Below are 14002 nucleotides of genomic sequence, written 5' to 3' on the forward strand. Positions count from 1 at the left end.
AAATCCAGGATCTAAATTTTAGAACTTTTGTAAAAATAATCCCAAAGCTAAGAACTTGAAATCAAAATCCAGAATTGGTTGTCAAGGTCAGAAATCATCCGAAAAATTTGACATGAATCTTCCGTAAAACAACAGCAGGACACAAAAAGGGTTAACATGTAATAATCATCAAGAACCCAAAAATTTCCTGCATTGTTCCCATACAAGCAACAGTGAAGTGGACATTTAATCCCAAACATTCACCGGTTCCCCCTTGAAACGATTATACTTATCAGAAGAAATCCGGAGGGAACGAACGAGGTGGTTAGACCAAGTGGAGCATGATCTGGCGTTCGTGGGATACCCGAGAAGTTGGAAAACGGTTGCCATGGACCAAGTGAATTGGAGGAATATTGTTCAACTTATCAGAAGAAATATAAGAATAAAACCCATTCCCCATCAACGGCGAGAAACAACCGAAAAAAAAACAACGAAGTTCAATGTTAATTGAATTAAATTTAACCCGAATGATTCCGCACGCACGCTTCCAATGGACGTGTTATTGCAAAAAGGAAAAAAGAACTTCTAGCTAATTCTTCCTAATCCTCCAACTAATAATTAATCGAGTCCGGTGTGACAAGATTCGAATCCTGAAGTGGTCGGTTCCATTGAAAAAGTTGAGTCGAGCCAAGTCGAGTGTCAATCGGTGTTTGACTCCCTCCGTCCGACTCCGCCGAAGGACGAAAGAGGAAACATATGAGGATTGAGGGCAATGGCAATAAGGAAAAAAAACGAATCAATTGATTGAATGAGAGAAGTGCACGACCGTTGCCAACCTAACCGGGCCCAAATGGAAGTTTTCGACAGATGTCAAACTGACGGCTGGCTCCAGTGCTGCGTGCTTGTGTGCGTCCCGAATTGGCTGTATTGGTGATGTTTTCCCTTGCAAGTGTTGCCGGAGATACTCAGATTTGTATGAATTTAGTAGTGGAAGATGGATTGGGGTGCTGGGAGCACGGTTCCGTGGCGATCGAAGAGCACGGACGCCATTGCTACCAACCGAGCGGCGTGAAATCGCTGTAACCAGACAGAAATTTCTTTGTCTCCCGTGTACGTGAGCACTCTAAAACCAAGACGGAGGACGACGACGGCTGATCGGTTTTTCGTTTGCACCAAGTTGTCCGGTGAATTTGCGGACTGTTGCGAATAGTTGCGAGGGTCGACTGGGACCCCAAACGGTGCGTGAAGGTTTCGGGAATCGATCGGGGGTAACAGTGCGTGTCACGACGGTGCCCCTAAGCCAAGTTTTTCCGGTTTCGATCCGGTGGTCCCAGAAAAATCTTTGGGATTGGTGTCGAAAAACAACCACGGACAATTTTCACTCTCCAAAAAAACCTATTGGGAAGAACGTTTCACCACAGTAGTGCTGTGCTGTGTGTGTTGTTGCATGTACAAGACGACGTCGAACGTGTGCGATTCGGTGTGAGTGTGTTGGTGCCAGGAGGGCTTGCTGCTGCGTCTGGTTGGAACCAGCCCGTAGAAGAACGGTGAAGAAGCTGGAGCAGGAAGAAAAGCATATGTACACAGACGCACGCGTTCGATTACACGAGGCAGTGCTGCCTGTCAGTGTTTGTTGTTGTTGTTGCTAGAAAGAAACGAAGACGACGACGCCCGTCTAAGCGTTTCTCGTATTGGTGGTGTTGGTGCTGACAAGGCGTCGCACCCGGAGCGTTTGTGTGCGTGCAACGTGTGTGCATTCACAGATTGGTGCTTGCTTACTTATGTTGGCAGTATTGTGTGTTTTCATTGAATATAGATGTGAATCTGTGGAGGGCAATGAGCACAAATTGCAGAGAAAAATCCAAATGGAAACTGCAAACCATCGAACCGAATGAATTTTCCCGAAACCTGTGAAAAGCTGCTGGAAGATTTCGCTTTAATGGAAACGGAAGTTTGACCGTCCAAGGATAGTTCTTGGGATTCTCCAGAGCAACTGAAGAATTTGACAGCTCCATTATTCGATTGATTCGACGAATATGATGATGATGATGATGATGGTAGTGATGAAGTAGTGGACATAGACAGAAACCGATATCCAGGAGCCATCGTTCGTCGCTTAGTGGTGGCTGAAAAGAGTGTTAATAACCTCTTGATGTGCAAGTTATGTTCCGTCGCGCACCTTAACCGGTCCTTCCCCGGCATCCCTCCCTTCGCTTATAATATATGAGATTTCTAAATAATGATTCAAGAAAAATCGTAGCTGAAGAGGATAATCTCGATCGAAAGTATTCAACACTATTGAGTGGCAAATTGTGCAAAACATTAAGATCACGAATGAAATTCGGAACGGACAGTCGTAATTTCGTGTAACCTTCGGAAGGTAAAACCTTTCCAATTCCCGATCCAAAACGCGATCGAGGGTCTCTTGTGCTGCGAGATGGGCAACATTATTCAGTAGGGGCCCCAGAGCACTACTTCTTTCTGTGTACAAACACACCGCACACGCGTGCGGTCCTCTAGGAAGGGAAAACCTGAGCCAGAAGCTTCTTCGTCGGTCGGGGTATTGGTGTGTGGAAGCACGTAGCCCACCTCTAGCTAGCTAGCCATCCAGCCAGCTAGAAAGAAGAAGCGTGTGAAGTTTTGCATGAAGCAGTCAGTCAAGTCAGGAGGAACGGAACCATCGGGCCAGCCGGTTTCGGTGTGTTTGTGGCAACACCAGAACGCGTTGACCAGAGCCATCCCATCAGCCAACCAGTCAGCGGATGTGTGCGTGTGTACGTGAGGTATTCTGGCTGACGGTATAATACATATTTTACAATCGTCGTTCCTTTCCATCAACAAGAGAAGAGAAAAAAAACCAATCCAACGACGAACGGAGGACGATTCTGTGTGTACCAATAATAATCGCGGGGAAAATCGCCTATTTCCTAAGGTTTTCGACCGATTGAGCACTCGGTACCGTGTCACGACGCTAGTACCGGAATCGAACTACCGAAAAGTGTACGGAAAACGCGTTGGCCAAGTCCCGGAATCGGGTAAATTCCGTGCCAAAGGTTGTGCAAGTCGTGTGTCCCGCGAGTGTGTGCGAATAGCTTGCTAGTCAGTCAGCTAGCAGAATCCTCCATTTGGTGAATCCGGAGAAGGCCCTTCAAGCAAGCAACCAAGCAAAAAAGAAAAGTTTAAATAATACACCTCTATAAGAGGAGCTGTGTGTGGCCAACGGGAAAGAAAAATCGTAACCGTGTGTAAACTACACTAAAAACCCAACCGAAGGGAAGTAGCTGGAAGCAAGTTGGGGAAAAAACTTCCATCAAACGAAAACCGAGAAATAAACTCGGAGTTGTTTCTTCTCTTACAGCAGCAGAAAAAAACACCAATGGTGGTATCAACAAAAGAGTCGTGAGTTTGTGCGGTTTTGGAACAGGAATATTCAGAGTCCGCGAAACAAACATCACACCGGGGAAACAACCACAGTGTGTACCTGGAGTGTCTGTCTCATTTGTTACATGCACTCCCCAAAACCAACCGAGGAAATCTCGCGAAAAAAAGGTTTCATTCTTAGCTCTGTTGTCTGTTTCGTGGAAATCTGTCCAGGAAGTGTCCGAACAAACACGGACGGTGTGATGTTTGGATTGGAAAATAAAACACCAGAGGTCTACAAGATTTAGCGGATTAAAATTGTATACACATTGGGCAGATTGAAAAAGTCCTCTAGTGGAACCGCTGCTGGAATACGCGTTTCTGTGTTTGTCCTGTCCTGTGTCTCTGTGTGTAGTGAGCATTTGCCAAGGTGCCAGAATAATCAATCATACGCCCTGTGGCATCCATCAATGAATTCCGAGCGCAAGAAATATGAAGTAAGTGGAAGTCAGTGAAAAAAAGAAGAGAAAAAAAGATAAAATGCTCCCACTAAGCTGAAGCAAACCGAGAGTTTTTATGTGCTTAGTCAGTGTTTCGATTTACCTACTACTAGCCAGAAGAAAAGTGAAGCAAAGCTAAAGCGAAAAGAAAAAAAAAAGAGTATAAATCCTCAAGTCAGTGGTGCGTGTATATTCATCATCAAAAGCTCCCCAAGCACCCACTTCCCCAAACAACAACGACGCATTGTGGGGCCTTCTGTGGTCGTCATCGTGTTAAAGAGTATTCCTCCTGAAGGTGGTGCCCCAATGTGTGTGCGTATTCGTCGTCAGTGTGCATTTTCGTGTCCATTGTTATCTGAAATCGATTGACGACATCGCGCTTGTCAACTGTTTTCCACCGCGCCGGAGAAAACAAGAAGAAGCAAAAGTGGATCCGGATTGTTTTTGTCCTCCGGAAGTCAAGTTATCCCCCGCCATCGAAGGGAAAATGTGTGTTTAAAAAAATGATAATCGAGTGAAAAAAGTGGATTAAAGTCATTCGGGAAGCAAATGTGTGACGGGAAAAAAGGATAACAGCGACAACGATCAGAAAAAATACCGAAATCCTCCAACACTCCTCAGTGCATTTTCCCCTAATCCCCCCACCCCTACTCAACCAACCCAATTCCACGAAAAATAATGTATCCCGGGTGTAGCGGGATCGAGCCATGGAAGTAGATGTGAAACAGCAGCAGCAGACGACTAAGCAGCGCAACAAACGACGGGAACGGGCCCAACGTATGATAGCCGAGCGGGACAGGGATGCTGCCGCTGCCGCCGGCGATGGAGCTCCTGTGGCCAGCGGTGGCCATCCCATCCAGAACCTCATTGGTGGGGTCGGGGGCGGAGGGGGTGCCCCCACCCTGGCGCCCGATCTGGACGACGACAGTGCCGACGAGGCGGTCCCGGTAAGCCGGGAGAAACCTCCGAGGCCCACCGTTCGACGTAAGCGGAAGGAGAAGGACCCGTCGCCGATCCTCGAGGAGGACATCATCGACGGGTTCTCGATACTGGGCTTCAAGACCTACGAGGATCTGGAGGTGAGTTACTCAGTTTACACTACTTTTGGGGAACCGGTTTTCGGGGGGTTTAAACAGGCGGCTGTTTCCAATTAGGGTTCAATTAAACAAACACCTGCCCGAGGGGTTTCACTTTCACATTTAGTTGATCCTAAATTATCGCTGGAACAAACACGTCTGGTCACCTTTCATAGGCATTCGAGCTGGAAAATTATCTTATAATATTTTCTGTCATTACTTCCCTTCTTCAGCGGAAAAATTGATTGGTATCAATCTATTTTACTCCTTTTTGTGATAAGAAAAACATACGCTTTTGAGATCTCACTTTTTCTTCACCACTTTAGGAACGACTGTTCAGAAGAAACCTAAAACATCTACTACGGCGACCGCTTTGTGTTGTTCTAAACACCTTGATTAAATTCTTATAACAATCAAAGAAAGTTTAAAACTGTTATCGGTATTTTGGAGCCAAAAAACACCTACTCCGGTAACGGTTTCCATTTAAAACTTACGCTAAACGATAATCCAGTTATTGGTAACGAAAACCTCTCTTTTTTTAAGTATTTATCAAACCTGATTTTATTTCGATGCATCCACGGGGGGTCTGTCAACACAGTTTTCTATCGAATCTGTCCATCTTTCTCGGCTCTACTTCTCTAGAAATGGCCATCCGGCATTTTCTACAATAAATTCTGTGTATTCTTCTTGATTAAGTTCTTATTGAATCCAAAGAAGGCCCATTCCATGATGAACTCCTGAACAAACCACCTCGGACTTTATCCACCTTGACTTTATTTTTGGCCCGTAAATGTTGGAGTTTTTCACCAACTTGATCCGAGTTGTGACAACGGTAAGCTTCTACCCCAAAAACTGCCTCGAATTAACCCCGTGGTTTCTATGTAGACTTTTGTCCTTAGGGACATTGACTCCTAGGTTTCCGAACGCTTACCTTCTCTGAATTCAGACTAGGTGGTTCAAAACGGCCAAAGCCTTGGTGAAAGTCATCAGAATCACAGTAATAATTGATGGTCCAGTATCATCTCTAGATGGTTGAAGTGATCTTCTCTTAAAATTTCTTTTGAGCTTATACGGTCGTTTGTGCACAAATTGAACCCACCTCACTTAAGAACTGTATCGAAAAGTCATTAGCAACTTTTAAAAGTAGTTTACGCAAAAGTGTGTGAACTTTTTTCAGTGTGCATGCAAGCAAAAGTTTGTTTACATTTACATTAGTTATTTCCTCTTCGCTATGGTTCGTATTGATCTTGAATCTAGAAAGACAATTCTGCACAATTAATGCTCTGAAAAGAGTGTTTCCTACAACCAAATTGCAAAATGGTTCAAAGTACACTACACAAAAGTGAATATGACAACGAGTCGTCTTTGAAGGATTTGCCTAGAAACGGAAGAAAACCTGGTTGTTCCAGTCAGCCCCATTTGGATGCTGAAATAGTCACTTATATCAAACGTAACCGATTGATATCAACGCGTGATCTGTCTAAAAAGTCAAAATCAGCATGGGGATGATTCAAAGAATCAAGGCCAGGAACTCCTTCAAGACGTACAAGAAGCGGAAGGTACCTAAGAAACTTTAAGAACGGATTCTGGACAACAGCAACAGGTGCATCCTAATGGACGAAGAAACCTACGTCTATCAGGATTCAGGAATGCTTCCCGGGCCACAATACTACACGAAATCGACGGACAGGAAGTGGATGATGCCGACTGCACGATTGCGATGGAAAAATTTGGGCAGAAGGTACTAGTGTGGAAAGCTATTTGTACCTGTGGTCTGCGGTCGAGTGTTTTTTCACAAAAGCTAAAATAAATGCTCAAGTTCACAAATATGAATGCTTGAAAAAAATATTGCTCCTCCTCTATAAAAAGTATCAGTGTCCCCCTCTCTTCTGGCCAGATTTGGCATCTGCACATTATGCCAAGTCTGTACTGCAGTGGCTTTCAGACAAAAACATCCAATTCGTCGAGAAAAACATCAATCCACCAAATTGTCCAGATCTCCAACCGATTAAACGATACTGGGCGATTGTGAAGAGGACCTTAAGAAAGGAGGGGACAGTTTCTCAAAGCGTGGAAGAATTCGAGAAACATTGGAAGGCAGCATCCAGGAAATGCACAAGAGTTACCTGATGGAAGGAAGTTCATTAAAAGTGCGATCACTCTTTAGAACATAATTTTTTTTTATTTTTCTTAACAATGATATTCTTTCCAATCATACTGATCTTCAACTAATCGAATGGGAAAAATTATAATAATAAACTTATTTCTGTTTTATTCACAGAAAGATGTTGCTAAAGAGCTTTCGATACAGTCCTTAATCATGAAAATGAGGAAGTTCATAGGTCCTAGACCACTAATTTTGGATACTCAGAGGGAACAAAGTTTTAAAGGTAGTCTTTCACCAATAAAGTGAACAGCATGTTATAGTTAATGATGATGTGTCAGATTTTCGAAGTTTGCTGAAAGAGTGTTGGAGAGTTCTGTATTGAATATTAGGTCTTCTTAGAGAAACGTCATCTGATTCATAGAAAACTAAAATATCTGGCCACATCGCCGAAAGCTTTGATCCAAAAATATTCAGCACTGTTCTTTGGCTTAATGTCCAAGCTCCTAAGTGAACGCTTAATAAAATTAACAAAAACTGTTAACCTGAATCTCGGTAGATCGCGATGCACGGTATGAATGACTTAAATATTGAGAAAATACAGGCAGTTTTCTAACTACCAATACAACCAACCTAAGCCGTGAGAAAAATTGCTTCTTATCATAAATTCGTTTAACGAACTTTCAAAATAGTAACTCGAACTACAATATTAATCACAATACTGTTCAATTCTCTACTTAAAAGCAAAAAGCTCTTCTACGAAGTAAGCTTAGATCGTTTGGAATCTATTTTGGCAGTTCCTTTGTATCGATTGGAATTTCGGATGTCGCTCCTCTTATAATACAGGTTCTCTAGGTCATCTATATTTGATTCAATTTTCTACGAAGAATTTCGGCCACCGTATCGTCGTAGGAATCACTTTGCTCGAGGGTCATTTGTGTTCCGGATCCTGGCCAATCAACGGATCTCGCTCGAGCTTTGAGGGTTCCAGAACTTCCAGTTCTGAATTCGCCTGGAGTTCCCCTTTTCCTCATAGAGCTCCTGGACCCTATGGACCGGCATTTGCGCCCAGGAAGCTACTTATGGCCTTTCGCGGTTAGAGGCGTCATCACTTGCGATAACTTGTCCGCAAACCTTCTTGTGAATGTTGGACTTACTTTTTATTAGAATCATTAAAAATTCTTTCATCCCGAGAATCCCTTAACTCTGAAGAGCTCAAGAGCACTCGGATCTCATCGCTTCAAGAAATCAGGAATTTTTTGCTTAGTGCCTTGAAATGCTTGTGAATTTTACACTTCACCCATGTGTTAAAAAATTAAACTCGAAACTTCGAGCAACTCAAAAACGATAAAAAAAATTAAGCCCAATCGTTATAGAGAAATAACGGGTAGACAGAAGAATTTTTTAGTTTGAATATTTTTGCGATCTTGAATATGTTTACTTGAGCTTTTAATATGATTTCAACACTGCTGATGTGTTTCGATAAAAATTGAATTCGAAATGATTTTTTTCCGTGTTTCCTTTTTCATTTCGTCTAATAATGCTCGGATTTTATTCTGATTTGCCCGAATATTCTCCGGTTTTTAATTGAAAAATGTAAAATCAATTGCCCGGTTTTAGCCAGGTTTAAAACCAAAATTTCCCGGATATTAAAATCTAGATTGCTTAAGTTCACTCCTGTGTTTAGCTTGCATCTTCGTCCTTGTTTAATTGACAGAATATTTTAACAAAAATTTCGATCATCAACTATTACACATATTTTATTTGGTCGGGATTCGACCAGACCGAACTGAACGCCATCAGCATTTTTTGGAGGCATTCGAACTGTATGTGCAAATATTTTCATCAAGAGGCTAAATTTTTGATGTTTATGAGCCAAAATCGATAGTTTTTAATCCAAGGAATTCATCTCAGTCAAACATACTCACTTTTTCGATCCAGAATAGGGATTGTAAGAGATTCAATTTCGGTTGTTTTAAAATTTTCTCATGGCGCTCAGTTCGGTCTGGTCGAAGCCCGGCCATTTACAAGTTATAAAAAATCAAATAGTATTTAAGATTGGAACTCTGATCATGGATCAACATGAGCGTACGGATTGAAGTCAGAGATTCGTCGTTTACTTCAAAGATGATTGTAAAAGGTTACCTTTTATCTTTTTATTTAAGCTCCAGAATGATGCCAAATCGACTTGATATTTTTGAAAACCCTAGGATTTTACATAGCTCTTAAAATAAATCAAACGAGATTTTTAAAATTATAAAACACAAACACAAAAAATTTAAAACTGACCTTCTTTGTAGCTTGAATTTAGTTTCTGCGATTGTTTTGAATCGCTGTTATAAGGCTATCATTTAGAATCCGGGCAGTAACAAACGTGTGTATTTTAAAAACTATTCATTTGATCGAAAAACTTTCTATGGAGGAAATGAAGGTGTTAATATGACATTTAATGTTAAAATATAAAAAAAAATTATCAATGATTTCATGAAATTCATGAGCTTTCAAGTCAACAATGAAGAATTTTCAAGGCGCAAAATGCGTAAAAGGATCATATTTGTGCAAAATTATTTGTACCATGTCTTTTTGCATCGTAAATATCTCAAACACACGTTAACTTAAAAATCTATCAGAAATAGGCAAGATAGTCCTTTTCATAACCAACACAACGCTACTAAAGTTTTGTATATCCGAGCTCTTTTAACGTAGCTATCACCGAAATAAAGTGCCCGGATACTAAATGATCATAGCCTTGCGTTTTACAAAATGTGCCCCTTTTTTAAATCAGCTTTGAAAAATTCCTATGATTAACTCAAATTGAAAAACTCAAATTCTAAACTTTGTGCTTTTATTTCTTTAAGTTTGGCCTTTGAATTGTTGTTATTGATTTCGAAACTGGCTTTCTTGTAAGGATATGAAAAAGCGTGGAACTAGAGGCGTTCACAGTCAGAATTTTAAAATCTCATTACAAATTTTTCACAAATCTCGAAAATCATAGCAAATTTAATAATTCTTAAATATGCTATGATTTTTATGTTGAGTGAAAATTTGTTAAGGAAATCACTAATTGAAGAAAAATGTCTTAATTAACAGCCATTTGTTTGAAAAAAAATAATTAAAGGTAGGGTAGAAACCCGTTAAACAATTTTGGTCATACTTGTATTGCTATAAAAGCTATAAACAGCAACGATTCCGAGATCTGATCTCGGTCAACCTATCAATTTGGACCGAAAAGAGGTCTCTTCGCTATTGAACAGACCTATTATCTACTTGGCAGCTTGTCCCGCAGTCGCATAAAGATTGGTAAAAAGGTTATCAAGTTCATTAACATTTGAACTTTGTTCCTGCTCGGAAATGTACGGATGTTCTTATTTAAATGTTTGATTGTAGAAGCTAGCATATTTTTTATTCATTTTAAAATCTGAGCTGCTGCAAATAACATAGAAGAGATGGTATGTTCGCAAAAGTACACATTAAATTTTCAATTGGATATTTATGCTTTTTGTAAACGGAGCTATGGAAAAGGTAGATATTCACAAGACTAAGTATTCTTGGTTGAAGATTTCACTAAGTTTCTTTGAAGGTGGATCGCTCTTAAGCCATCATTAGGGAAGTGCTTGATGGTCAAGCCTAAATACCTGAAGATGGAATCTTAAAAGCTCCAAAAGCACGGTTATCATTTGCAAAACAAGGTACATTTAACATAATCTGATAAACTAGCATTTCGCATAATAACACCTTATTCACAAAATCAGTCTTGAGATGTATCCTTGGGTTCTCACCTCGGACCGCGTCGTTTCTATCTGTTTATAAACAGCACTGTCTTCTTTCCAGTGCAAGTACAAAATCAGTAAATGTGGTGTTTTAATTTATTTCTGAAGGTGGGTAATGGATATCAATTGCAGGGCCTAAATTTGGAAGTCAAATTCTAGAACTGGATATGTGCTAGATGTGAGATGGAAACATGATTTTTAAGTTTTAATTCTAAACTTCAATTTTGATCTAAATTTTTTTTTAATGAAAAACAATAAAAACATTTGAAAAAAATTAAAACAATCTGAATAAACATTCTAAAAATAGTAAAGAATAATAAAAAAAAACTTAAATATTCGAACGTAAAACTTAATATTCGAACCTTGAAAATTTTAAAATTTTATCTAAAAACAATTTGAAAATAATTAAATAACTTTAAAATGAAAAGTCTAACGATTTTTTTTATATTTTCTACGTTTCAACCGATTTTGTGTCTTCATCAGGGTTGGAAACTTCTTTTGAGTTCTGAAATGGATTTTATTTCCTAATTAGAAATTGAGACCTTATAGGATGGAAACCAAACACCGCTCAAATATCGTTTGTTGTCCTTCTACCCGAATCGAATCCCTGCACAAGACGAAAAGCCGTGACGACAAATTTGGCATAAAACACGTCGAACGGTTTTTTTTTGCTTGACTGGCTGCCTCAGCATCGATTCCGCCAAAACCGAACCGAACCGGAAGGAAGCGACCCATCTAATATCTCTTGTGTAAATACGTATTACCATTCCGAAATCATTGACATTGAGTCACGTATTATGATGGAATCATCATCATGAAGATGAAGGCGGCTGCCATCTTTCTAGAGGGAGTCTTCTCTACACGGTACCGAAACCGAGAATGAAAATGTAACACGAATCGCTGCTACTGCTACTATTTGCTTCCATCAACATCATCGTCATGAACATCAACATTTTCTCCATCATGCAAACTCAATCATTCCATTAATCTGGCTAGCTAGAGGGAAAGCGCAAGCTGAGGAGGCAAAAAAAAAACAAACACAGAGAGTGGGAAAAAAACTAGAGGGCGCCACCGCATTCAATGTGTGGTGGTCTGGTCACACAATACTTGCCAGAGGAAAGTAAAGGAACGAACGGTGCCGGAATCTTCGGTGGATTTTTACGTTCCCTGGCCAAGATGATGCTGTAAACGGGAAAAGCCTTCTGTGTGGATGACCCATCTTTAGGTTGGCTGTTTGCTGGCTATTTTCGAATAGAAGGGGCAAGAAATAAGAAGAAAAAATGGCTGCCGGCCTCCAACCATAAGGCTGATGTCATGCTGAAGCAACTAGCAACGCAACGCAACGCAACGTTCCAATAAGATTGCGTTGCATTGCATTGGTATGTCATGCTGGCGCGACCTGTCACTTTGAAATTCCCTACAAATCATCACTTCTCTACATCTAATAATGCTTTGAATCGTCTCCTTTCTTTCGGGATCCCGAATACAAAAATACTGTTACAAAACAGTTACTATAATAGTTATATAACTATTTGGAACAGCGTAAAAAAACTTTTAGAAGACGATAACTGATGCCGTAAAAAACATTCCACTAACTGTGAATTCCAAAACGACGGTCTGTTGAATATGGCGTTAAGTTATGTTACTGTTTAGAACTGTTAAAACACTTATATGGAAGTACTGCTCTACAAACAGTTGAGGTAAAGTCCGAAAACCGCTTCTAGAAAACGTATTCAGACTCTCAAACCATTATTATTATAGTTTTTCGTAAAGTACTCTTTTAACTAAACAGTAACAATAATGGTTTTCAAACGATTCAGAATAACGTCCTTCCAACGTTTTCCAGAACCGTACGTGAATATGGCGCTCCCACACACATAAATAGAAATTTATCATAATAAAAAAAAACTAAATTTTAACTTTGCATAGTTCTTATATTTTATTCAACACCCGTCTATTCAATTTCCAAATACATAGGACTTTTTTCTAAGTTAATTGTCATTATCCACACCTATCTATTTCATAAATACTTCCTTACAGAAAAAATAAAATTTCGTTTTTACACTATAACACTCAAGTTAAATTAGAAATTGATCGGCGGGCCAGGCAATAAGTTTGCAGAACCATGTTGGCCTCTTCTTTCAGCTGATTCAGGTCGTTCATGCAATCACCACGACGCACTTTTTCCGGATCTTGTGGCGAGCTCCAAGGATTTGGCACCAGTTTTTTTTATCGCTACCCGATTCTTCGGAACCCGAAAAGTTTCAAAATTTTTTTTTCAATTTGGTAAATACATTTCTGAAAAAAAAAACAGAAATAAAAAATTAACTCATGTAGTCCGAAAGGCTTTCAGAACGTTTTTGTAAGTAGATTTTAAAGCTAGACTCACCTATATCACCTTCTCAAACTTTGAAAATTTGTCGTCAATAATGAGCAAATTGTCGGTGAACTGACTTCACTTTGCACATACCGAAATCCACTAAGCAAGGACGATGTCTCTTTGCAGGCAATTCCCACTTCCGCTGCCTCGAAAAGTGCGTTGTTTTCCCCGGGATCCTGAGGTTCAGCCAATATTTGGGCGATACAGGATCTAATGGCACGGATTTCAGCGCCTTTTGAAGCAGACATTTCAGCGTCCTATGACTCAAGAGAGTATTATCTCGTACCTATTATTTAGATTTCCGTGGATGAACGTTCGATTTTTGTCCCCTGAAATGAAACAAACGAAATTAAACATTAAAATATTGATTAGAAACTCAAATTTTCTTACCGTTTCGTTCTTCTGTTCTGAAAAGTACAAAACAAAATGGCCTGTAGAAAAATCGTTTCTTTGTTTTCGATTAGGCAGCGCTGCCAAATATTAAATTTGACTGAAACTTAAAAATTTATTGTTAAATTTATAATGTTTTAAAATTTGATAAACCAGATTGTTGTGATATCTTGGTGTTCATTCCAAGTTCGTACATGTGATCAATGTTTTGATAAAAACAATTATTTTTGAAAATAAAATCATATGGCTTCTCTGACCCACCTTTCGACAATTTTGACGATTTGACATAAGGCATGGACGCCATGGGTAATGGTTCGAGATCATTCTTACGATTATTGGAAAAATATAAGTAATCCTTCCTACCATTCATTAACCTTTTGAGAAAGCATCACTTTTTCATATGAACGTTCATGTTACGTTTTTATCGGTATCGAATTAAAGTT

General features: G+C 39.8%; 1 protein-coding gene across 8 annotated transcripts in view; it reads left to right on the forward strand.

The window, feature by feature from the left end:
* Positions 1–1097: 1097 nt before the first annotated feature.
* The window catches only part of LOC129738565 (nascent polypeptide-associated complex subunit alpha, muscle-specific form), a 368810-nt gene continuing 355905 nt past the window's right edge, over positions 1098–14002 (forward strand). For 7 of the 8 annotated variants that reach the window (XM_055729789.1, XM_055729794.1, XM_055729792.1 and 4 more), the window contains exon 1: positions 1098–4918. In XM_055729789.1, the coding sequence (XP_055585764.1) occupies positions 4547–4918 (372 nt within the window). In that variant the 5' untranslated portion in view covers positions 1098–4546. The remainder of the gene's footprint in view (positions 4919–14002) is intronic. The other variant, XM_055729790.1, reaches the window with a different exon arrangement.

Source organism: Uranotaenia lowii, chromosome 1 (assembly GCF_029784155.1).
Source record: "Uranotaenia lowii strain MFRU-FL chromosome 1, ASM2978415v1, whole genome shotgun sequence".
NCBI classification, from domain to species: domain Eukaryota; kingdom Metazoa; phylum Arthropoda; class Insecta; order Diptera; family Culicidae; genus Uranotaenia; species Uranotaenia lowii.